At 54.4% G+C, this 25247-nt stretch overlaps 1 protein-coding gene across 1 annotated transcript in view; it reads right to left on the minus strand.

Moving 5' to 3' along the window:
* Positions 1-25247, minus strand: part of Clec16a (C-type lectin domain family 16, member A) — a 133744-nt gene that overhangs the window by 7114 nt on the left and 101383 nt on the right. The window contains exon 22 of the mRNA XM_013011211.1: positions 1360-1506. Coding sequence (XP_012866665.1) covers positions 1360-1506 — 147 coding nt within the window. The remainder of the gene's footprint in view (positions 1-1359; positions 1507-25247) is intronic.

Here is a 25247-nt window from a genome sequence, read left to right on the forward strand (position 1 = left end):
CAAAAAGAAAAAAGCTGGAAGTGGTGCTGTGGCTCAAGTGGTAGAGCGCTAGCCTTGAGCTGAAGAGCTGAGGGACAGCGCTCAGGCCCAGAGTTCAGGCCCCACGACTGGACCCCCCAAAAAAAACAAAAACAAAAACAAAACACCTGGAAGACTTTCACCTCAGCAGCAACTGGGACGGTGTGTTTGGGTGCACGCAGATTCTGAAGTGTCCACACGCAATAGAAGGTGTGTGCATATCAGCACATGAACACAACCTGCACTCTTGATCTGGGTCAAGCATGAGGCCAGAATCAAGCAGAGCCAAGGGGAGGTCCCGGCACCTGAGGGCTCTGTCTGCACCTCCTAGCGAAGAACTGCTCGAGCTGAGGCCACATTTCACTGGGTTTAGAAGCCCCTCAGAGCGTGGTCAGTCAGTGCTCCGGGCTGGCAGGGAGAAGAGCAGCCCCCGAGTGGCAGGGGGTCACAGTGAGGTGGCTGAGGGGCCTTTTCTGCCCCTGGCATCTATGGGAGCTGGTGCAGGTGTTTGCAGGGGAGGTGCAGGTGCAGGTGCCAGCTGGCTAGCCCTCGGCTGGGAAGGTAAGAACTGGATCATGCAGTGCCCGGGGACCCCTGGCTCCCGGTGCTCAGGGATGGCAGCATGGCCCGTGCCTGCCGTGACTCCCGTTACGACCTCCAAAACCGAGCAGGAGTCAAGTCAGGGTCCCTGATGTATGACGGGCAAGGGTTCTGGGTCAGAGCTTGTAGGAAGAGAGATCACGAAGGGTCTCTAACTCAGGATGTGGACTGGGGTCCCTGGGGCCCTCTGGATCTTATTGGGGGGGTGCTGCTGATGTGTGAAGCACCCCACTGGCTGGAGGTCGGGAGGCCTGGCCTGGCTCGAGCCCCATTCGGCTGGCTGCATGGCGGCTGTGCTTACTCTGTGCTTACTTTGACTTGGTCTAAGTTCAGGGACAGTGAGATCTGACCCCACCTCATCCTGACAAAATCCAAACAGGCGGGAGCGGGGCAGGGGTGCGGGGGAGGGGGCGGGGGGGGCAACTGGACCCCACCAAACACTGAAAGAGGAAATTGATTCTTTTTCTGGGATTCAAAGAGTGCCCCCTGGAGATGGTCCTGGTGACACCAGAGATTCTGGAGGTGGTAATCGGAGTGTTGGGGCCGTCACCTGTCACCCAAGCCCCTTCAGTGCTGCAGCCAGGGGACGGACAGGAACCACATATTGCCACCCCTGGTGGCAGCATCCGCCCAGCGTGAGAGGAGCATGTGTGTGTGTGGGGGGGGGGGCAGTCAGAGGTCGCAGTGGAGGCAAGGGGTCACGGGGTCTCCAAACCTCCCCATCGAGTCCGCGGCCCGTACCTGCTGGGCTCTGGGCTGCCGAGGGTGCGGAGGACGAGCCCCCCGAGTCGCAGTGGCTGCCGCTGGGGCTCCCGCTGGCCGTCGGCGGGGATGGCGATGACAGGGATGGTGCGCTGCGCTGGTTTATGCACTGGGCCACGGCGAAGCCTGCAAGACACGAGGGCGGGCGTGGGCACGGCAGGCCGGCAGGGCAGCGCACCCCCACACGGGGGGAGGCACTGGGGGGTGAGTGCCCACCTCAGGTAGGACAGGGGCTTCAAGGCCGAGGCAGCTTTCTGCGTGTCTCTGTGGCTCCAGAGATGAGCCGTCCACACACACACACACACACACACACACACACACACACACGGCTTCTTTGGTCTACTTCAAGAGAAGGCAGCAGCCAGCCTCAGGCCAGGGTGGGGCTGGGAGGGGGTAGGGCTGGGAAGGGGCGGGGCCTGGCTCAGCACCCCTGGCTGTGCCCTTGAAAGGGCTTCCAGGACCCCACTTTGCCAAAGCAAGGCACCAGACCCACACTGGAAGACACCCTGGGTCACACGGGAGCCCCAGCCCTCTCTGCTCTGCTTTGTGGCTGGGAGAGTGGGGGGAGAGTTTTCCAGTTTATGACTGTGTCCTGCTGCCCACTCTCCTGACCCCTGTGTGTGTATGTGTGTGTGTGGGGGGGGGGGGTCAGCAGGCTTCTCAGCATGGCCAGCACAGGCGCAGCGTGTGGCCGGAGAACACTCTGGAAGCATGCTCTCTCCATGACAGCCCTCAGCCTCTGTTGTCCAGCCTGAGTCCTCCCCCAGGACATGCGCTGTTCTGCAGGGTCTGTCTTTTAGCACACTGCTTTTCCTAAGGGGTGTGGTTCGGACTTCATCGTCTCAAAACCCAGAAACCCTCACCAGCACATGCCCACGAGGCCCCTAATGCAGAAGCTGCACCAAGTGGAGACGGCTCCCGGCTGCCGCCTCCTTTGCACTTGGCCTTCACCTCGTTCAGAACTCAGAAAGGTGGCAGGTGTGGACAGTGCTTGGCAAACCGCAGCCACTGCCTTTACAGGAATCCAGCCACAGAACTGGGTTTTCCCTGCCCCAGCTCTCACACTCAGAAGATAGTTGCTGTAGAGATCATGTGGCCTGCACAGCCTTGAACAGTGTCCAAGCAAAAACAGGGCCCAAGGACTTGGTGTGGAGAATGGAATCAGGGGATGGCCCCAGGGAAGCGAGCCCATGCGTGTGTGTGTGTGTGTGTGTGTGTGTGTGTGTAGACACTAGGGCTTGAATTGAATTTCAGGGTCTTTTTTCTGCCCTGGGTTCTTCTGCCTAAGGATGGTGCTCTACCACTTGAATCATGACTCTTTTTTTGCTGCTTAAGCAGCGAGAAGCATCTCATGGATTTTTCTGTTCAGGCTAGCTTTAAATACCCACCTTCAGATCTCAGCCTCCTGAGTAGCCGAGATTACAGGCGTGAGCCACCTGGGCCCAGCTCAAGGAAGTCTGGGGTTTAACCCCCACAGCTCATCTGCCCACATGGGGTGCTCCGGGAACACTTTGCCCTCCCTGGTCTTCTTCCCTTCATCTAGTGAGGTCTGCTGTGCTCTCCCCTCCCCTTTCTGGGGACTTAAGCCAAACTCTGCACTTGGTGGTCAAGGAGGGGCTATTTGTACAAATGTTCTGACATGTAGCCTTGCAAGGCAGGTGCACAGCCTGTCTCTGGGGCCCGATGCCATTCACTATCTGTGGCAAGAGGGCTGAACAGCTTCCCCGGTGTCCTTAGAAAGAAGCTTCTGTGAGAGGCGGTGTGTGGCGGGGAGCCCACGCAAGGGACTGTGGGTAGCAGCCGCCAGATCCTGACGCCGGCCAGCAGAATTCCACAGGGACAATTAGCCACAGCCTCACACGAGGAGTTTTATAGCTGCTCACTTCTTAATCACTTGAAGTGGTAAACCCCCGAGTTTACAAGCTGTTTATTTGCCTGGAAAATGAATTACCCCTCCACAAATCAAAGTGTTGGGAGGCTTTTCCCCGGCTGCCTATTTATCAGAGGTGCCAACTCAGGCGGTGAGTGTTACAATAGGATGGGGGTTAAGCTCGAGTGGACCGGTGGCGGGGCTGTGACTCCAGCAGCCACACGCTCCTTCTCCGAAGACAGGCCTTCTGTCTTGCTCTCGGTCAAGACCTGGGTTATCGGCACCTGGCTTGCTAAGGACACATCTCACACAGGGGGCAGCAGGTGCTATGTGGACATCGCAGTGCGGGCACTGGTGTGTAGCAGGCCCTGGCTTTGAGCCTCAGCATGAACTTGGGGGATGGATCTGGCTGAGGCTCCAGACTGGCAATAAAATGCACGTGTAGGGGGCTGGGCAGAGGCCAGGAGGGCATTTCTCTTACCTGCAGCTGCTAAAGCCCCACCTCCCTCCTCCATTATATGGAAGCCCACGAAGGCGCAGTGGTCTTTTCTTCGTTCTGGGTGCCCTGGCCTGCTGCAGTCTGAAGGGTTCTCTTCTAAACTGAGGTGGCCACTGCTCTGGGAGGGAATCTGTGCTGGCCAAGAGCCCTGGCCTCTAGTTCTTGCTTCACCCTGGAGACGGTCCGGGATGAATGGGCTCTGGCGGAGGTGCCGGCCTTCCGGGGCTGTGTCAGCCCCCAGGGATTGCCAAGTGTCGCAGACATGCAGATCTGCCACAGAGGACGGGGCAAGGGCTCTGAAGGATGTCTGCTCGTGCCAGTCGTGGCTCTCCCGGAGTATGTCTCAACAGTGGCCTGTGGAATGTGGACCAAAGGCTGCTGGGCCTTACATTCCTTCTGACCGTCTCCCCATTGAGGAACTACACTGTGGATGTCGCTATGAGCAGATCTGCACGTTGAACAAGGATGGCGGTGCATTCATGTGCTGATCAGGGAACCGTTATGACCCATGGCTGTGCCCAATAAAGAGAGGAAGGCAAATGGGCTTCTGATACAGCCCGATGGTGCAATTCTAATGTGACAACAAAAAATACTGGTGAAGCTGAGTGCAGTAATGGATGTCTGTAATCCCAACTACTTGGGAAGTGGAGATAGACTGCCGTTTGAGGTCAGCTAAGGCAAAAAGTTAGTGAGGCCCTAAGTCAAAAACAAATGGAAGCAAAAAGTGCTGTGTTGGGGGCATGGCTCAAGTGGAAAATGAGCGTGAGGCTCTGAGTTCAAAACTCCATGACCCCCACCCCCAATGTTGGCATAATGGAAGATTGCACTTCTAGAACAATGCTTAAAAAAGCTGCAATATGAGAATATGGGGAAAGGTGCCTCAGGCTCTCCTGCCTGCCTGGTCCAGAGGAGAACATGGTGAAGACAGATTCAAGGCTGGCTCTGATTTCACCTTTTGGGCTCCCTCCCCACTTCAGACTTCCTAGGACCTCTACGTACCTCCCGGGGCCGGGCATACACCACTGATGAGCCATGTCCCGGGCCGCTCAGGGGTGGCCTGGGGTCTTCCATGGCCCCTGGCTCCGTGCTGCCTGTGGTTCAGGGAAGACGCACTAATGAATAATTCTCTGGCACTTATGGAGCACAAACCACCACAAAGCCAGCCTTCTATTTTAGGTCCATTGATAGAGAGTGTGCTGGGCATGGAGTCCGAACCTTGGGTTCAGTCCAGCCTTGCCCACACTGGCCCCCTCTCCCCAGGCCTCCGCTTGGGCTCAGTCAGGCTCAGAATTCACGCCACAGTCCCCACTAAGCGCAGATTTCTCCTTGCCCCACCAATACTCATTCAGCTTTCATCATGGACCTCAGTCGCTTCTAATTAAAACCAAACCCTCAGGCCAGGCAGACAAAACAGCAAAGCCCCCACACAAAGCCACCAGATGACAGGCCCACAGTCCATGTAAAGGTGACAGGAGACAGACTTCCAGGTATGGGGCATAAAGATCACTCAGCTCTGAGCTTCCATGAACCACAGCCTGAGGAAGATAGCACCTACCAGTCACCTGCCAGTGCATACTGGAGGAGCCCCAGGGAAGGCAGGCTACCTACCTGGAGAAGGAGCTTCATTTTGAGGACATAGTACCAGACTCTGCCCCCCCACCCCCACCCCCTTTCTCTCTGTTGTTCTTGGCTGTACTGGGCTGGAACTGAGCTAGATAGATGCTCTACTACTTAAGCTGTGCCCTCAGCACTTTTTGCTGTGCTTATTTTTGTTTTGTCGGTCGTGGGACTTGAACTCTGGGCCTGGGCGCTATTCCTCTGCTCTTTGGCTCAAGGCGGATGCTCTACCACTTGAACCACACCGCCACTTCCCATTTTCTGGTGATTAATTGGAGATAAAGAGTCTCATAGACTTTTCTGCCCAGGCTAGCTTTGAACCGAGATCCTCAGGTCTCAGCCTCCTGAATAGCTAGGATTACAAGCATGAGCCACCCGTGTCCGGTCCTGTGTTTTTTTTTTTTTTTTTTGGATGGTCATGGGGCTTGAACTCTGGGTTTGGGCACTGTCCCTGTGCTCTTCAGCTCAAGGCAAGCACTCTACCCCTTGAGCCACAGCGCCACTTCCAGTTTTCTAGTGGTTTATTGGAGATAAGAGTCTCATGGATTTCCTGCCCGGGCTGGCTTTGAACCGTGATCCTCAGATCTTAGCCTGCTGAGTAGCTAGGATTACAGGCGTGAGCCACTGGCGTCCGGCTCCTGTGCTTATTTTTGAGACCAGGTTTGGTTTTTGGGCCTGGATGTAAATGGGCTGGGATTCTTCTAGGCAAGTGTTCCACTGCAGCTGGGATGGCAGGCATATGCCAGTGTATCCTGCTATTGGTTGAGATAGCGTCTTTCCAACTTTTTGCCAAGGTTAGGCTTTGAATGTCAACCCTCCTGAGGAACTGCTAGAGTTTCAGGTGTGAGCCATGATGCCTGGGCACCAATTTTGTTCTCGACGTGCCACACAACACTAAGCAGGGAAGTTTCTGGCTGGTGCAGGACCTTGCTAGGAGGGAAAGGGGGTTCCCTTCGCTTTCCAGTCTCCCCCGTGGTCTTCCCCACAGTTGAAAGTCACCCAGTCCACAAGGCTGACAAGTTGGTGGCTCCAGGACACGGCTCCAAGGAGCTAGCGGTTAATACTGCTGGGCCTCCCCATGCATTTCCTAGTCTCCTGCTTCCACAGAGCCCCAGACACCGAGGAACACCTGCCTTCTGGCAGGCGAAGGCAGCGCATGCACACGTGCCAATTGCTGGGGCCAGAGTCTGGTTCTTCAAGAGAAGTGGAGCGCCTGGATTCCTACGTAGGACGTGCAGAAGCAACTCAAATCCTCCTGGTCTCCTCCTCACCCCCAAAAGGGGGTGGGGCTGGAACCCGGAGCCTCATGCAGGCTTGACAAGCACTGTACCACTGAGCCTTCGAATTCATCTAAAGAAAACAGGCAGTGGGCAACCCCAGGGGACCAGGAAGTGTCCTGTCTGCATAGGTTATCAGTGCACAGGCTCTGCCTGGGTTGAGATGGGGTCTCCAGGCTCCAATTCAAATCTCAACGAGTCGAGCCCATTTCAGTCTCTCATACAAGAGTGTCAAAGAGTGTCTTAGGCAGCGTTTGGGGTGGGGTGAGGGAGAGCTGTAGGGTAGACTGCCTGCCTGCCCTTGCAAAAACTAAAAACATAAAAACAAAACAAGACCCCCCCCCAACATTTATCTGTGCTGTTCCAGGCAGAAAAGCACCGGGGGGGGGGGGCTGCAGCTCCCAGGGTGCGCCTTTCATTAGCAAATTCACTCTGAGGCTGCAGCTCAGGTTTCTGGCTGGGCAGCGTTCATATTTTCTCGCCACACTCGCGATGCTGGGAAACAGTAAAAAAAATCAATCAGAAGACAGCAAGTGCCGGGTGGCCCTGTGCTTGCCGGGCCGGCTCCTGCCTCGGTCTGCCCTTTTACCTTCGCTGAAGTCTGCCAGGTCCCCAGGGCTGGGGGGTGGGGAGGTGGGGGGGGGCGGTGGCTGGGATGTGACAGTCTGGGACCATGAGCCTGCGGTGGCTCTGGCCAGACACTGCCTGTAAGATCTGGGGCAGCAGAGCTTCCTGGAGGGGCTCTGGAGCCTGGGAACAGAGAGGCTGAGAGGGAGGACGGAGGGTAGGGGTGGGAGGACACCAAAAAAAATCACTCGGAAAGCCCCAAGGGCTAGGGCACCTCTTAGAAAAACCGAGAAGGAAGGGATCTACTGATATGTTCTGACCTTACCAACTGCAGAACCCTGGGATCTGCCCCCAGTGGAGTTCAGGTTCCCAGAGCTTGCAGAGATTTCCCCTCCCCGGCCCCCCCATCTCCCTTTAGTGAGTCCAGGCTGATGTGCTTTAGAAAAGTCTCAGGGCTTTCCTCCCCACCCCCACCCCCATCTCCAAGAAAAGCTTTTGCTCCTTTCTTCCTGCCACTTCCTGTCCAACCTAGGAGGTAGATCTGCAGCCCAGGCACCTGGGAAAGGGGACAGTTGCACAGTGCCCTGCTGCCCCCCACCCCCACCCCTGCTCCCTCGGCTTCCTGAGCCTCACCACAGCGACCCCTGATCACTGACTGGCCGCACCTCCAAACATATAAACGTTTTTATTCTAGTTGCTTTTTGACAGGATAGCATACAAAAATAGCTGGGGCCTCGCAGAACTGTTTAGCCTACAGCTCTTTGTCCATGGACAAATCCTCTTGGATTTTAAGGACAATACTTGAGAACCTGCAGAAAAGAGAAAACGGGCTTTCAGTACCTTGCTTTTCCTCTGTCCTGTCCTACAGACACTCTCAGGATGGGCTTGCCTTTGGTGAAAGCCTGATGTGTGGGCTGCCACCCAGGGGAGAGACCCCAGGGCTATGTGTCCCTTGTGCTGCATGGATCTCAGGAATGAGGAGGGTCTCTCTAGGGGTGGGCTGGCATGGAAGACCGGCCTTGGGGCTGATCCCCAAGGTGAGCAGGCCCCTCTGTGCCCAGCCCTGCCCTTTCCGATGGCATTACCGTCTGTACATCAGTAAGCAAAGAGCTCCACAACAGTCTCTTAGCCAGGGTGCTACAAGGTTCACCAGCAGCTGGGCTGGCCGCCTCTTACCTGAGGCAGGGAGCGGGGCTGAAAGAGCAGGTTAAAGAGGGAGCAGGTTAGACAGTGCTCAGGATGCCCCTGGTGCGGGGGTGGGGGGGGAGGAGGGGGCGGATATCAACCCAGAGACCTATGTGGCAGGACGGCCCCCAGGGTGGGTCCCTGGCCCATGGTCCTTGCTTCTCAGGCCTTGGGTCTGACAGGGGGAGGGAGAGGGCAGCTTCTGAGCAGGCTGCCTGTCACTGTCCCTGAAGCCTCTGCTAGCACAGGTGTTCACTGATGGGGGTCAGGCCACAGTGACAAGACAAGGACGTCCAGCAGCTGCAGCAAGAGCGGGGAGATACTATCTGCAAGCGGGTGGGTCAGCCCGAGCTGGGAATGCACCCGGAGTCACGCAGGCAAGATGGCGATCAGCCCAGAACACACTTCAGAAGCCCAGTGCTGGGGACGTGCAGTGGACAGGGTCCTGTCAGCTCTGCGTCCGCCACCCCGCGGGCCTCCGCCAAGGAGACTGCTGCACACCCATGTCTGCAAGACAGTGCATGCTTGGCTCCGGCCCCAAGCTGCCACTCTGGGTGGGGAGGGGAGGGGAGGAGAGTACAGGGCACCTACTTAGCCCACAAGCCCGTCTTCTCTCTTGAAGGTGGGTAACACTGCACTCCTCTGATTACTTGACTGGAATTTGGGGGAGCCTGAACTTGGCCCAGTGAGGCCCAAACTGGGCTCAGCTTTTTTTTTTTTTTGGTCAGTTGTGGGCCCTGAACTCTGGGTCTGGGCGCTGTCCCTCAGCTCTTCAGCCCAAGGCGAGCGCTCTACCACTTGAGCCACAGTGCCACTTCCGGCTCTTTCTGCTTATGTGGTGCTGAGGAATCGAAGCCAGGGCCTCATGCATGCAAGGCAAGCGCTCTACCACTGAGCCACCTTCCCAGCCCCTGGATCAGCTCTCTTTGTGCAAGCAAGACAAAGATCTCCCTCAGTCAGCTGCATGACTGGAGGCCTGAGTTGATACAAGCTGACATGTGGAGCGCATTCTTTTTTTTTTTTTTTTTGGGTTCAGTTGTGGGGCCTGAACTCTGGGCCTGGGCGCTGTCCCTCAGCTCTTCAACTCAAGGCTAGCGCTCTACCACTTGAGCTACAGCACCATTTCTGGGTTTTTTCTTTTTGCATATGTGGTGCTGAGGAATCGAAGCCAGGGCCTCATGCATGCAAGGCAAGCGCTCTACCACTGAGCCACCTTCCCAGCCCCGTGGAGCGCATTCTTATAGTAATCTTAAGTCTCACAAAGTCGAAAGCCTGGATATGAAAACAACTTTTGAGAAAACAAGACTCTCGTTATTTCCACCTAGATTCTTAAAATCTCAGGCGCTGCTTCATTACAGACACACCTGACGACCCTGTGTCAGAGTTGGATGAGTTTGATCCAACTTTGTGAAATGAATCCATTCAACCAAGGAGACCCCCCAGAAACACGACTAGCTGGCCCCGCCCACTATGACTCCACCCTCTTCCTTAGTTTCTTGGGGAACAATCATGGTGGGTCGGGGAACAATCATGGTGGGTCGGAGACCATGGACGGGGAGTGAGGGAGCAGCAGCTGGGGATTTAGACAAATGACTTTCCCTAGTTTTTGACTTCTCTTTGCTCCTGCTATCAGTGTGCATGCATGCACATGTGTACGCACCTGTGCGCATGCCCCTTCCTCCAGCTGGCCATTTCCCAGTATCAGAAGCCTCAGCCGAGGCTTGGGGAAGGCTGGCACTTAAGGAGAGGTGTCCGTGAGAAGGGGGCTTACTAGGTCCTGGAGGGGCTACGCTTTGAGGTGCCTTTTCTTTCTTACCTCCTTGCAAACACTAAAGCGAACGCCATCCTGGCTATTCTGCATTTGGAGTTTTGACTTCGTTTTTAGTATGATTAATATTTCATCATAAAAGTATTGATTTCCTTTAACTAAGAGACTTAAAGTTTGCAGCATCCTTAAGCATGATTTTATTATGTCTTGGGCCAAATGTTTTCTCCTCCCCCTCCTGAAAAGAATGCTTTTTCCTTTTCTATAATGTGTGTCAAGAAGAAAAAAGGAATTGATTCGCAGAATTCTGCATTATAGGCAGCTTTTAAGGAACCCATGTAGCCTGTGTATTTGAATAGACATTTCTTAAATGGCGTTGTATGTTCACAATTAAGCTTTTCTCTTCTGCTAAAGACACGAGACGGTTCCAAGAGAAACGAACCCCGGGAATCCGAGACGGCTCTGGCCATGACCCCATTGCTTTGCCAACTCCTTCCTATGGCCTGGGGCTCACAGAGAACTTAAGTTTTCAGGTTGTCACTTTCTTCCTTCCTTTTGGAAGGCAGCAGAAAACATGGGTTCCTGCCAGCCCGGGGCTTGTGTGTGTGAGCGATGTGGGCCGGTGCGGGGGAAGGGGAGGCTGAGGCCAGTGCTCAGTGTGAGACCATCCGAGAGGCAGGCGGAGGGCAGTGGCTGGCAGGGCCAGCGGCATTCTGCAGTGTTTAAATATTGAACATCCTTCCTCTCTCCTCCACATTCATTATTAAGTTGGACCCTCATCGCCGTGCGCACTGGCTTCACTTCTTCCTGTGAACTTGAGACATGATGGCCGGGACTGGTGACAGGGAGCGGGAGCCAGTGAGGTTTTCTTTTTTATATATACGTGCTGGAAATCCTTTACAGTCAGCCCCACACCCTCAGAGCCGGGACTTCCTGACAGCATCTCAGCCTTTCAATGACCCCTGGCACCCAAACGCAGGTATCGCTGCCGCTGCCCCAAGTATCGACAGACGGGGTGGTCTTCCCCTTCCACACGGGGCGCAGGGGCGTCATCTGGGGTGTCATGAGGACCCACGCTCTGCTGTTGGGGTTCCAGTGACGGCTCAGCGTTGGCCAGGTAGAAACAATGCTCAGGATGCCACAGCAGGGGGAGAGGTGCCAGGCTGAAAGCATGATGTCTTTTTTGTGTGTGTGCTGGTACTGGGCTTGAACTAGGGGCCTGGACACTGTGCTTTAGCTAGTTTAATCAAAGCTGCCGCCTTACCACTTGAGCCACAGTTCCACTAAGCTGTACCAGGTTTACAGAAAAACAAGCATGACAGCTACCGGATGTGCTCTACTTAGTTTACTGGACAACTGGCAAGGGGTGGCAATGTGTGAAATGCACCAGAGGTCACGCCCCAGACAGCCGGCAAGTCGTGAGGTCACAAGTCCTGTGAAGGGGTGGGTGGGATCCACCACCGGGGCCCCCTGCGGGCCAGCACCATCCTGGGGATTGGCCAGTGGATTGGCCAGCAGGCTGAGCTGCTTACAAGCACCCATTTTTCCTGGGCTGTATCTGTTCAAGTGAAATTGTCCCAAATGACCAGCTGAAGCCTTCCACTTTCCTTTAAATGATAGTGCTACATTTGAGATCGATGTTTTCCCCTGAAACGTGGGCTAAATTTAGCCTTCCCCGCATCCTGCTCTCTGGTCTCAGGGCTGAGCCTTTGCTGTGCTGAGTTAGGTGTCTGCTGGCCAGCACCGTTCCTGTTCCTAGCCCATGACTCCAACACCCAGCTTGTCCTTTGTTCTTATTAACACCCCCTCCCACCCACCACACACCCTTGTTTCTCTCTGCCTGTCTGGAGGGGGTCTTCCCCAGCCCCAGCTTTCGAAGCTGATCCTGTGTCTCCTTAGTCACTAGCCTGGCTCCCATCAAAGCTCTGGGGACCCCCTCCCTGCAGCCCCCGGCCCCCAAAGTGGCGAGTGCTTGGTATTTCATGCCCTTCGCAATAGAGGGCTGCTTTCGACTGAACTAAATCAGAGAACTTCTCTCTCCTAGCCCTGCTTGGCAAGCAGCCCGGGAGTGAAATTTCGCTGATTGATTTAATGCCGGGTGCCCCGAGGGCCCGGTATTTCTGAGATCTCGATCCCTCTCTGTGGTTGCAAGAGAACATGCTCTAAAGCAGACAGCTTGAGCTATGCTTTCTATTTTGCTGTTAACCTGTGGACTCTTTTCTTTTTGGCAGGACCGAGAAATAAAATTCAAGCGTGACTCGATGGGAAGATCGCTGGGCTCGCACTGGTGGGTGTGCACGTGTCTTGCGCGTGCACATAGCTTTACCTTGGAGTGCAGAGCAGGCTGCACTGCTGCTCAGGGCCCAGGTGGGCTGGCGGGGCCTTCCTGCTTTGCTTTCCCGAAGGCTTGACAGTGCAGTGTGATCCACAAGAGCCGTAAGGGTACTGGCGGTTCACACCTGTAATCCTAGCTACTCAGGAGGCTGAGATCCTAGGATTGTGGTTCAAACCAGCCCTGGCAGGAAAGTCTGTGAGGCTTTTATCTCCGGCTAGCCACCAGAAAACAGGAAGTGGCGCTGTGGCTCAAACCAGTAGAGCACTAGCCTTGAGCAAAAGAGCTCAGGGACACCACCCAGGCCCTAAGTTCAAGTCCCATGACCAACAACCACAAAAAAAGAAAAGACTTAAATATGGGTGGGCATTCCTATTCACCTCCAGGGATGGTTTCTCAAGGAATGAGTGCAAACAGGGGATTGGTATAAGGGCAATTCACAGTGTGGCGGGCACAGCTTACACAGCTGACAGGAGCCGACTAAGCAAAATCTGGCGAATACACACTCTGAAAGCTTGAACTGTGTCCCTTCTCCAATTCTGACACTGAAGTTCCACTCCCAGGGGCTTCAGAACGCAACCTGATTTGCAAACAGGGTCACTGTGCAGTTGAAAGGAGTGAAGATGAGGTCACTGGGGTGGGCTGGGCCAGGATGGCTGGGTCTCATAAAAAGTGGTGACCTGGACATAGAGACACGCATAGGGCGAGAGGACTGCAGGAAGGAGGCAGGGGCTGGCCAAGGAGCAGGCATTCACTGCTTGCCACCAGCCGGAGCTCAGTGACTTTGTCACGCGGTGCCTCGTGGCCTCTGTCAAAGCCATCGAGCCACACCTGGAGCTCAGGCTTCTGGCCTTTGCCACTGCCACTCAGTCGGTGTGCCACCAATGGCCGCTGCTCAGCCACTGAAACTGGAGTTTACAGACAGTTACTTTATCGCACAGGAGGACGCTTCTGACTGAACAACAGTGCGGTTAAAAATATGACCCTGCTGGGCGCCGGTGGCTCATGCCTCTAGTCCTAGCTATTCAGGAGGCTGACATCTGAGGATCGCCATTCAAAGCCAGCCTGGGCAGAAAAGTCCAAGAGACTTTTATCTCCAATTAACCATCAGAAAACCAGAAGTAGCACTATGTCTCAAGTGGTAGAGAGCTCGCTTTGAGCTGAAGAGCTGAGGGACAGTGCCCAGGTCCAGAGTTCAAGACCCACAACTGCCGGAGGGGGTGTGGGGTGTGTGTGGGGGAATTAAGACCCTGCTGGGTGCTAGTGGCCTATGTCTGTAATTCTAGTTACTCAGAAGGCTGAAATCTGAGAATAGATGCTAACTAGGACAGAAAAGCCCAAGACTCCTATCTCCAATTAACCTGCAAGTATGGTAGGCTGGAGGCGTGGCTCAGGTGGCAGAATGCCAGCCATGAGTGAAAAGCTAAGTGAGCCAGGCACCGGTGGCTCGCACCTGTAATCCTAGCTACTCAAGAGGTTGAGATTTGAAGATCATGGTTCAAAGCTAGACCAGGCAGGAACCTTTGTGAGACTCTTATCTCCAATGAACCACCAGAAAACCAGAAGTGGTGCTGTGGCTCAAGTGGTAGAATGCTCACCTTGAGCTGAAGAGCTGAGGGACGGCGCCCAGGCCCAGAGTTCAAGCCCCACAGATCCTATGTCTTTCTTCCCGGGCTACACAAGTGCACAGAGCAGCATCCAAGGCACATGCAGTGTGACACTGTGTGGGCAGTAAAAGCCCTTGCTACTGAATAGCAAGGCCAAAGAAACACAAGTTATCCATACCATGGAATACTATGCAGCCATGAAAAGGAACACCTGTCATTTGTGAGCACCAATACGGATTTCTAATTCATTTCTAATTAGTGGTATCTGATGGGGACACAGAATTAGGATTTTGCCTTAAGTTTTTTTTAAAGGCAGTTCCTTACTATAAACTGCGTGCTGAATTAAAATCTTTAGGAGTTAGCTGGGGTGATGGTGGTTCACTGTAACCCTAGCTACTGAGGAGGTGAGATCTGAGAATCACGGTTCGAAGCTAGCCCAGGCAGAAAAGTCCCTGTGAGACTCATTTCCAATTAACCACTCAAAAACCACTCAAAAAACTTCGAGCTGTGGCTCAAAGTGGTGGAGTGCTAGTCCTGAGCAAAAATGTGCTGGTCCTGAGTTCAAGCCCCATAACTGACAAAAAAAGAAAAGAAAAGAAAAGGAAGTCCTTAGGAATTACAGCCCTGGGACAGAGACATTTATATCATGTTACATCCTTAGCAGCTGAGTCTCAGGCAGCTAAAAGCAAATAGGTTAGGTTTTTTGGTACATAAACGTCCATGTTCAGAGCAAATACAACCAGCTCTCACAAGCAGCCTACAAACCGTCCAGGGCAGGTTCACAACCAAGTGAGTTTGAAAAAGGCTGCCTGTTTTGGTTTTTAGAACTGTTTCGCTTTTCTAACTATAGACATGAGGCTGAGGTCCTGTGGCTCTGGACACAGAGAAGAGTCTGGAAGGAGGCCATGGGAGGAAGGTGTCTAGAGGATGGTGGGAATTAGGGGGGACAACCAGAGGAGACATCAACCCCATTCACAATGTCTTAACTTTTTTTAGTTTGTTTATTTTTCTGTAGGTCGTGGGGCTTGAACTCTGGGCCTGGGCGCTGTCCCTCAGCTCTTCAGCTCATGGCAAGCGCTCTACCACTTGAGCCACAGCGCCACTTCTGGTTTTCTGTTGCTTTATCGGAGATAAGAGTCTCAGGGACTTTTCTGCCTGGTCTGGCTTTCAACCGTGACCCTCAGATCTCAGCCTCCTGGGTAGCTAGGATTACAGGCGTGAGCTACCAGTGCCTGGCTAGTTTAAATTTTGTTATTATTTTTATTTTGGCAATACTGGGTCTGAACTTGGGGTCTCACACTTTCATGGCGGGTACTCTACCACCTGAGCCATGGTCCCTGCTCTTCATCTTTTCAAAATGAAGACTTGGGTCTCTTCTTTCTTGCTTTGACTGAGCAGAAAAAGCAGTGGAGACAAGGACAAAGAGTGACCGGTAGTGTTAGCGGGGTGGTGGCCACCAGAGGGGTCTGTCCCCACATGAGCACACAGTGGGCAGGGTCCGCTGGGTCACCCCTTCCTGTTCTATCAGCGCGGTGACATTCTTGTCCCTGGGCTCAGCAGCCCAGCTTGACAGGCTGGCGCTGGCAGCTCAGCAGTGCTGGCCCTGCCCCCATCGCCATGAAATACGGCCCCTTCCCCGCCTCTGCCTGCACGCCGGGGCTTTGATTCATCATTTCTCCTACTCGCTCTGTCCTTTATTTTTCTGCCCTCCCTGGCCTTTGATTGCTTCTCGTGAGTTTATCATATTGAACTTTTATCCCTTTCCAGGAAACCCTATTATTTTTTTCTTCCCTTTCACAATTAATAAATAATCGCGAGAGCACTTCTTTGGATAGCGAGCATCCTGCTGCTACAGCTCCTCCTCTGTCCCACACCCCCGCCTGGGCTCCGAGGTGGAGGGGGGGCATCGCTGCAGTGGGGACCAGGGGAGGCCCAGGTGGCTTCATTATTTGAGCCTGAGGATAGGATCACAAATTCAGGGCCCCTCTCCAGGTAGGGGAGGTTCAGCGACTTGGGGCTCTAACCAGTGGGTGTGGACAGCCAGGGAGAGCCCCAGCCTGAGGAGGGCCTGGAGGCTGTTAGAGTCTAGGTACTATAACAAATGTCTGGAAGGTTTGATCCTCCCCTTGAGGTATTCAGAGGAGGGGCCCTGAGAGGGCTGGGTCAGGAGGTTCTTATCAGGGATTGATGGGGTTCATAGCTGAATGGACTGTTAAAGACAGGAGGTGGGGCCTGGCCTAGCTGGAGGAAGCAGCTTAGTGAGGGGGGAAATCTGTTTCCTGAACCTCATGAGGTGGACAGCTTTGCTGAACTATACCCTCTGTGTGAGGTTTTTTACCCCCCCCCCCCGCCCCAGCCCAGGCCTCAAAGCAATGGAGCCAGCCATGACTAAACTCTCACACCATGAGCCATACTGACCTCTCCCCCTCCTTCAAGTTGGTTTCCTCAGACATTCGGTCAGAACGGTGCAAGGCTGGGGCAACACAGGGACCCTCCGTGGTGGGATCAAACTCTAGCCTGAGGCAAACTGCCCGTGTGACCCAAGCTGTGGTTTCAACTTGATTGGATGGAGAGCTGCGGGAGCAATTAGATTCCTGAAGCATGTTTCTGCGTGTGTCTTGGTGTTTTCCACAGACCCGGGGAAGACCAGCCCTGGTGGCGGGCAGAATGGTCCCCAGGCTGGGCCTGGGGTAGAAAGGGAGAAGGAGCAGCCCAGCCCAGGGACTCTGCTTCCAGGCCCTGATGTGGGATGCCCTGCTCTGCCAAGCCCTCTTGCACAGTGGGTAGCGGGCTTGAAAACAGGGAGCCAAACATGCTTTCCTCCCTTAGGCTGCTGCTGAATGCCCATGGCTTAACACGGGGGAACTAATACTAACAAGCAGGTACCGTTTACCCGTGTTCTTCCCAAATCCACACATAAGCTGCCCTGCCGGCTGGAGGCTTTACAGCAGGGCCTCTAAACTGAGCCCCTTTCCCAGAAGCCTCGATTCTGAGGTCAGACCACAATCAGCAGAGATTTCTGGAAAGGTATGAAATGCAAACCTATCTTATGATTTACAGGAAAGAAAAGGGAACAGGAAGCTCTTTTTTTTTTTCTTTCAACCAGCAAGAGGTTTTGTTCAAAATAAAAAAGAAATGGAAAACGGCAAGTTGAGGGAAGAGGAAGGGTGCCAGGTGAGTCTGGATCGCATCAAGGTTTCCAAATTATTCTGAGATGCAGTGTGTGTTCCAACTTCTTCCCACATTTGGATGTCTTTAAGGAAAATGCAGCACAAATGGGAAGAATTTATGATCAAAGAGGGACAACACGAGATGATCTGCTCTTTACGAGCTGTCGGATGGCGGCTCTGTGGCCTCTGACAGATTTAGAAGGGTGTTCTCAATACAGTACTCCTATGGCGATATATTTACACTCTACACGATCCAGCCACTTGAAGTCAGCTCAATGGCTTGGATCACAGTCGCAGCTGCGCATCCATCACTACAGTCAATTGCAGGTCATTTTCAAGGTCATCCTGTTTTGGTTATAAGCTGAAGCGGGGGATGGCGAGCCTATCCCCGTGTCTTGGCGGAGTGAGTAATAACCTGGCCTACAAGTCATTCTCCACTCCAGGTCTTTCTGTTCATCCTCTTTCTTTCATGTGGCCCAAAAACATTTCTTTCTTCAAATCAGGACCAAGCCCAAAAGCTTTCTCATCATGGAAAAATGTCCCCAGTCAACTTTCTCATGTGTGTGTCTTTCCTAACAAAGGGAAGAGGCGTTGGGCTGGCCACCTGTTTGGGAGGCAGGCTGGGGGTCCTCAGGCCCCACTTCTCTTCCATAGTGGAAGCTGATGACTAAGGGGCTCAGTGCCAGCCACACCATGGCAGAGTCATGTGTGCAGCGAGGTTGGGGATTTGGCTGTGGACCGACCAAAGCACCAACAGCACACCGACAGCTCTCCTGTCGACGGGGTGGGCAAGCCCGAGCACAATGCTACCAGATCTGTCCCTCCTCTACTTTCCTCAGAGACGTCTGCCTACTCCAGCTCTAGGTTAGAGCTTTCACTACTCATTATTCCAGCTCTCCAGACCGTGCCTTCAGGGCGCGGATCCTGGTGGGAAGTTCAGAGCCTGTGTTCATGATGCCTGGGAGCTCCAGGGGGACTGGTCTCCCTTCGGAGTCCCCAAGAACTATGTTGGGCAGATAAATGGGAACATGAAAGCTCTGTTCGTTCATTCCATCCATCCACCTACCCACCCATCCATCATCATTCTACCATCATCCATCCGTCCATTCATCCATCCATCCATCATCAATCTATTAGCCATCCAATATTTACTAGGCGCTATCTGTATGTATAGAACAGCCCAGGAGCTGGGAATTCAGCAGTAGAGAAAAGCACAGTGCTACTTTTCTGGAACTTTCTGGAACAATTTCCAAAATGGGACGGGGACAGGTCAAGGCGGGGGAAGGACCAGGCAGAAAAAGAACACGTCAAGAAGGGACGAGTGCTGTGAAGGGACGAGGCGGCAGGGCACCCAGAATGCTGAGAGTGGGGGGGGGGCAGGGATGCTGCCACCAAGATGGTCAGGGAACACCTCTGGAGAGGGGGAGCCTACATCACACAGGCAGAGGCCCATCTGCCATGATGAATCCAGCTGCACTCCTTGGGGGGTCCTTAGAGAGAACGATGGGGAGAGCTCAGGATGAACACAGGGACCACACCGTGCGGGTTACAGGGCATTGTAAGATGGGAGCTGGTGATAGAGACCCACATTTGCCTTCCACCATAAAAGGATCTTTCCAGCTACGGTGCTGGGAACAGACCGCTGAGGAGGAGGCTGACTCTGAAGCCACTGACATAGTCCAGCTGCTTATGGACAAGCTGCACGCTCGATTGCATACAGGTGATGGCTGCTTTTGGCTAACAATGGCAGAGTCTTGTGACAGAGACCATATGGCCCCAAAGTCTTAAATACTTAGCAACCAGTCCTTCAGGAAGAGTTAGCTGGGTCTTGGCCCGGGAGCGGGGCGTGGTGGAGCGTCGCCTGGCTGCACTTCCCAGGGAGAGCCGGCGGGCAGGTGTGGGCAGGTACGGCACCGGGGAGGGAGGCAAGTCAAGGACGACACCCAGTGTGGCCTTGGCCTTGAGGAGGGGGTCCGGGCCCAGTTGCTCTGTGAGAAGACATGTTCTCAGCTGCCTTCTGCTGCCAGCCAAGTGCGGGGCCGGGGCTGTCTTCCTGCTCCGCGGACTGGGAGGCGGGGTCACTGTGACTTTCAGCCAGGCTCCTGCAGCCCAGCAGTGGCTTCTCAAGCCCATTCCTGCATGGCTTCCTGTCCTGCTGGCCGCACACCTCACACGTCGCGGGACACCCGCTCGTCACCTCATGCTCACGCCAGCTGTGCAGGCACAGCTTGTTTAAGCGATCATCCTGCAACACTCCCTTCTGGAGCCTTCCACCGTCAAAGTGCAGATCAGGTGCTGCGATAGTAGGTGAGGCGTTACCCTCCAAGACGTCATGATTACCAGGGCAGCGTCTTCTGGAACATTCGCCTGTCTAGTCTTGGAATGGTGGTATGGAACTGTGTCCATATAATGGGTCTGGCGACAGCCGGATGAGCTTTGTTGCAAAGACCATGGGGCAGTGTCACCAGTCCACACATGGTACCTGGTGTCTAGTAGATGCTCAATAAATTTTTGCTGAGGAATGATCTAATGGGTCGGCTGTCCACAAAGACCACTTTCGTGGATCCACAAAGGCAACGAGCTATAGTTCCCAAGCTCTCACCCCTGGAGACCTCAACTATACCCACCCAGGCCAGCCTCAGAGCCTGCCCCTGACCCGCAGACTGGGCATAGCCCTGTAGATACACTTGCAGTTGCCACTGGCGGTGGGGGCCTTAGATGATGCCTGTTTGGAAGAGTCCTGGCCGAGAGCCAGCCTGAGCTGCAGAAGAGCAGCAGACAAAGCTGCTGGCACCTATGCCCACTGGGCAAATGTCACTGGCTCAGGAAGCCTAGGCAACCACTCAGTGCTGGAAGCTAAGCTGCCACCCTGAGGCCCAGTCTGTCAGCGAGCTGTGTCAGGTGGGTGGGGGGGTGAAGTAGGGGGTGGGGGTGGATCCTCCTCGGGCCCCCAGCCTGTGGAGGTCCTGCAGATGCATGGGTTTTAGCAATGCCACACAGGCTGGGTGAGGGCTGGGGCGAGCTTCACTTGGCCTCTCTCCTCCCTGGGTCTCTGAGCTGGTGTGGGGACACTCCCCTTGCTGCAGCTCCACAGTGAGGCCCACACCTTGTTTTCCCTGGCACTGCCAAACCGAGCGGATGCTTCTGTGTGGGAATGGCTCAGGGTGGCAGAGTACAAACACAGCCATCTCCCTGGCAGTGTGTCTACGCAGGACACCCCCCCTCCTTCTGGGCCTCCTCTGGCTCCCTTCACTGAGATCATGGCCAGGCAGTGCTTGGCCAGCCTTGAGGCGCTGCCCAGAGAGAGGGGCCAGGGTCATCTTCAAACCAGGCAAGCTGTACCCAAGCCGAGGAGATGCTCAACCCCACCTGACTGCCCTCAACAGCTGGGAGGCACCAGTGTGCCCCCACACACCGCTGCCCTCAGGCCCCTGTGTGCAAAGAGCGAGGATCCAGACGCTCTTGCTTCAAGACCCCTAGATGCGGCCCAAGCAAGCTCCCACATCTCACTCAGGGACCTCTGGCCCTACCTTTGTCCCTGACTCCTTTGCATTCAGGCATGAAGGTCATCTGGGGTGACCTCTGCCCACCAGCCTCCTTCTTGGGTGTCTCAGGCCCAACACCATCCACTTCCACGCTCACCCCCAAGGGCCATGTGTGCACCATAGATGGCGTAGGAGACTGCTAGCACACGTGTATTGAGCAGGGCGTGTGTGCACAAGTGTGCTTGCCTCATACTATCATGTGACTGGCAGAGCCTGGGGGCCCCGCTAGAATGCCTGTGAGCATGGTGGAGAGGTGCTTGGCATATACAGGATTTATTGCCCAGGCCTTGAGTGCTGGCCCAGCCGCACGCACGCTGGGGGCAGGGGCGGGGCAGGTGCCATCCTTAGCCCCATTGCTACAGAACGCCCTGTCCCAGCATTGCGCCTGCAGTGGCCTGACTCCAGGCCGCAAAGGGGTGAGGTGGCCTCATGCAGCCAGCACAGCAGTAGGCACCTGTGTGGCGTGGGCACAGGGGATGGCAGCCCTAATGCTGCTAAGCCCAGCACGAGGGAGGGCCATGCAGATGGGTGGGAGCTCAGGGTGGATTCTGCAGCTGTTCTTGGCTGGGGTGGGCAGAGGTCAGAGGCCCTGAGCAGCTGGCACTATGTCAGGACTGTAGTTAGAGCTCTGTAATGACCCGATGGACATGTCCCTGGGGCTTCAGACTGGAGTTCCGCTTTTAAAAAAAAGCACATTTCCCCCAAACACTCAGGATTTTGTAAATGTCAGCTATTTCTGATCATTTTCCAGGCTCCTGGGGGGGAGTGGGGGGTGCTGGGCCTCCTTCGTCAACACTGACGCTTCCTGCCACAGAGCTTTGCCTCAGACAGTGATAATGTCCACTGCGCAAGAGGCTGGAGCCTGTGGAACCCAGCACCTGAGGGCCCAACTGCCACCCATGAGGTCCCCATACTCAGAAAGCCACAACAGAAGCCCTGCCGAGGCTTGAAAGCCACTTAGCAGGAAAGAAGAACAAAGAGCAGGAGATAAGTTTTTCTCAGGAAGCCAGGGGCGTAGAAGCGGGCCTTGTGGGCCTTGCTCTAAGCGGCTGGGGCAAGGATGCTGCTTTCTGGGTCCTGCTTGCCTCACTACAAGCTGGGTTAAAACAGTTGCATTGTCTGCGTATTTCTCTCTCTCTCTCTTGTCAGTCGTGGGACTTGAATTCTGGGCCTGGGCGCTGTCCCTCAGCAATTCAGCTCAAGGCAAAAGCTCTACCACTGGAGCCACAGCGCCACTTCCAGTTTTCTGGTGGTTTACTGGAGATAAGAGTCTCATGGACTTTTCTGCCTGGGCTGGCTTTGAACCCTGATCTTCCTATCTCAGCCTTCTTAGTAGCTAGGATTACAGGTGTGAGCTAATGGTACCTGGCTCTCTCCTTATTTTATAGAAGAACAGCGAGCCTAGTGCCTAACACCGAATTGGAAGGTTCTTTTGGGGGGTACTGAGGTCTGAATTCAGGGTCCTACACTGGCTGGTGAGCCGCCCACCCAGCCCCATGTGAGAGATTTTCACCCTGTGAGGCAAGCCATATACCACATCCCATGTATTCAAGTTTCTGCCAGATGGATGTTCTAGATGGATCACAGCACCATAGCCAGGATTTCACAGCTGCAACATCTGCTCTCAACACCACACTCTGAATTTCCCACATTCACCGTGGGAAGCCAGCAGGGCTCTGGGGGACCTGAGCTCACAGGGGCCAAGGAGACACCGAGGCTCCGAGGGAGAAGGAAGGGGGCTATTAAGGTGAGAAGAGATGCTGCAACGCACAAGTCCCCACAGTGCTGGGGTCATGCTGACTTTCAGCCTTGTGGGAATTTGAGATGTCAAAAAAAAATAATCCTGTGTGTTTTTACACAAATGCCATGGCTGGATTGCTGCAAGGGAAGGAAGCGGAATTTCTGCAAGACGCTGGCCACAGAGCAAAGAATCATGGGAAGAGCTATCGCCTCAGCAGAGGTGCCAGGGAGCAGGAACCTATAGGTGCCTCCGTCACACCAGGCTCTGAGCCTCTTTCTGGAACAAGCCAAGACGCTCCGGGGAATCATCATGGCTCCCAAAGGCCCGGACAGGGCAACATCCACCAGTCACAAGAAGCGGGGCTCGGGAAAATGCAGAGAACACATGGAGGTAGAGGAGAAACGGAGGCTGTCTTGAGATCCCACAGTGGCCCTGTGGCTTCTCATCCTCTCCACCCACAGATTGCACTGGAAGAAAATCCTGCTGGTCCCACTGCCTGGCTACTTCTGGACTGACTTCATACTTCCCTAGGAAAACCCTTGTGCTAGGCATCCAGAGGTGCCTATTATTTCTGAAAGGACAAAAACTTGGCCACAGCCCAAGTACCCATCAATAGGGGGCTGGCTAAACAAACAGTGGTCTGCCCAGATGATGGATGCCAGCAGTCAGAGCCGAATGAATGAGGGTGCTCTTATGAACTAACATGAAGAAAATCTCTAAGATATACTGTGGAGTGAAAACAGAGGTCAGTTCGGCTTTTTAAAAAAGCAATACCAGCTCATCATACAAGTACAGTGTGTAAACACTTAGAGAAGAGGGTACAGGAGGATGCACACACACCCACGGAGGAAGGGGCTTCCAACCATGGACAAGGTGGGCACAGCGCCACCTACTGCACAGAGGTGAAATGAGTGGAGAGGGGCCCAAAGCCTGTCTCTTTTCTGTCATGTCCTTGTTCCCTTCTCTCCCAGACTCCTACCCAGACCCCTTGGGAGCTGTCTGGAGAGCCTGTTCAAGATAGAAAGGGAAGGGACAAGTGGAGAAGTCCACGCCTTCCACCTCTCTTGATCTTCAGCACCGTTACTGTTACATCTTTGCCCTCTGGGTTTTTCCCCCCTCACTTAATGGGTGCTTGTGAATTAACTCCTGCCCCTCCGAGTACACTCAGCGATATGGTCCAAAGTATTTCAATGCTTAGATCTGAAAAGGAGAGAGTGTGACTGAACTTTTTGGGAAGCGGTAACGTGGCTCTCCATCACTGTTCTGTGAGGACACCCCTGGATTCCTTGAGCAAGTCAGACAGTTCAACACATAAAATCAGGACTCTGGTCAATTCACATATAAAAAGCAAGAGCTTGAGTTTTCTCAGTTTCAGGATTTACTGTCATAAATGAGCCTTTCAATTCTTTGATTCTGTTATTACACGTGTGCTAACGAGAACTTGGCAGTTAATAAAATAAATGACTCAGAAGCAAAATTTATGTTTCTTTTAGTGAGCATGGTCATGTCTCTGCTGGTCTGAGTTCCATGGTTCACGGGGGTACGGAGGACAGTCTTGGTTCAGGGACCCGGCCACTGGAAACCTTCAGAATGGAAGACAGTGCCTGGACAAAGAGCCAACAGCCTGGTTCTGAAACGCAGGCTGGCCAGCAGGAGCTATGTGCCACAGGGCAAAGCACTCCTCTTCTCTGCACACCGGTCTGCTGGTCTGCAGGTTGGTATTGTGGAGGTCAAGTGGGCTGCATGCTCTGGGTGGCAGTCAGTGTCAAGAGGCTAGGATGGGTGCTGGGCTGGCCTGGCCACCCTAGGACATGGCTGGCTCTGTTACGACTGTGGCAGATCAGAACTTCTCTGGCTTAGGCTTCTGGTATGAGGAGGAAAATCCTGCTTGCTGGCACACCCCATGGCTTTGCTGTTTTTCCTTTGGGACCCAAGCCAGGGGCACCGCTGCTGCCTTACCACCTCAGAAAGCCAGGTGGGGAAGCGGCACTTCTGGATGCCATGGGGGGGGTGATCAGCTCATGCTTTCCGGGAGAGAGGGAACTCACTTGTTATTCTGGGTCCTTCACAAACAATCAACACTGAATGCAGCTTGCCTTTGTTTCGTACTTCACAGGGGCCAGACGCATAGCTGGAAGGCCTAAAAGTGTGGGTGACATTGGCATGTGTTTTCATTTTCCTCTTTAACCATTTCTGTGCACGGTTCGCTAGTGTTAAGCATGTTCACGTTGTTGTACAATAGGCCTGTTGGTTTCATGTGCATTCATGGAGGCTCAGGCAAGGTGAACTAAGTAGCCCAAAGTCAAGGAACAAGTGTAGGGGGGTGGGGGTGGGGGGGGAGAGGCAGGAGGCTGGACTTGAACCCAGACCGTGGGCCCCGGGCTGCCGTGAGCACACATGGGATACAGTGGACCTGATTGCTCTGTCACCGGTGCTGTTCTGCACCGCCAAGCCAGGCTGGCCCATAGCGGCCTGCTGGGAGCCTGGCACAGCCAGGGTCACAGGGGCTGCAATGGAGGTTGGGGTCTTCTCACTCCCTGCACGGGCTCTTCACACCCTTCTCCTTGAATACCCAGGCAATGTCCCCTACATCCCACACCGTTCTGGGCACAGGCCTGCTGTAGGCAGAGGTCAGCTATCCTCTGGGGCGGTGAAGCAACACTCAGTTCTCAGGAACTCCGTCCTCTCTCCC

Source organism: Dipodomys ordii, unplaced genomic scaffold (genome assembly GCF_000151885.1).
Source record: "Dipodomys ordii isolate 6190 unplaced genomic scaffold, Dord_2.0 Scaffold14, whole genome shotgun sequence".
Classification (NCBI taxonomy): domain Eukaryota; kingdom Metazoa; phylum Chordata; class Mammalia; order Rodentia; family Heteromyidae; genus Dipodomys; species Dipodomys ordii.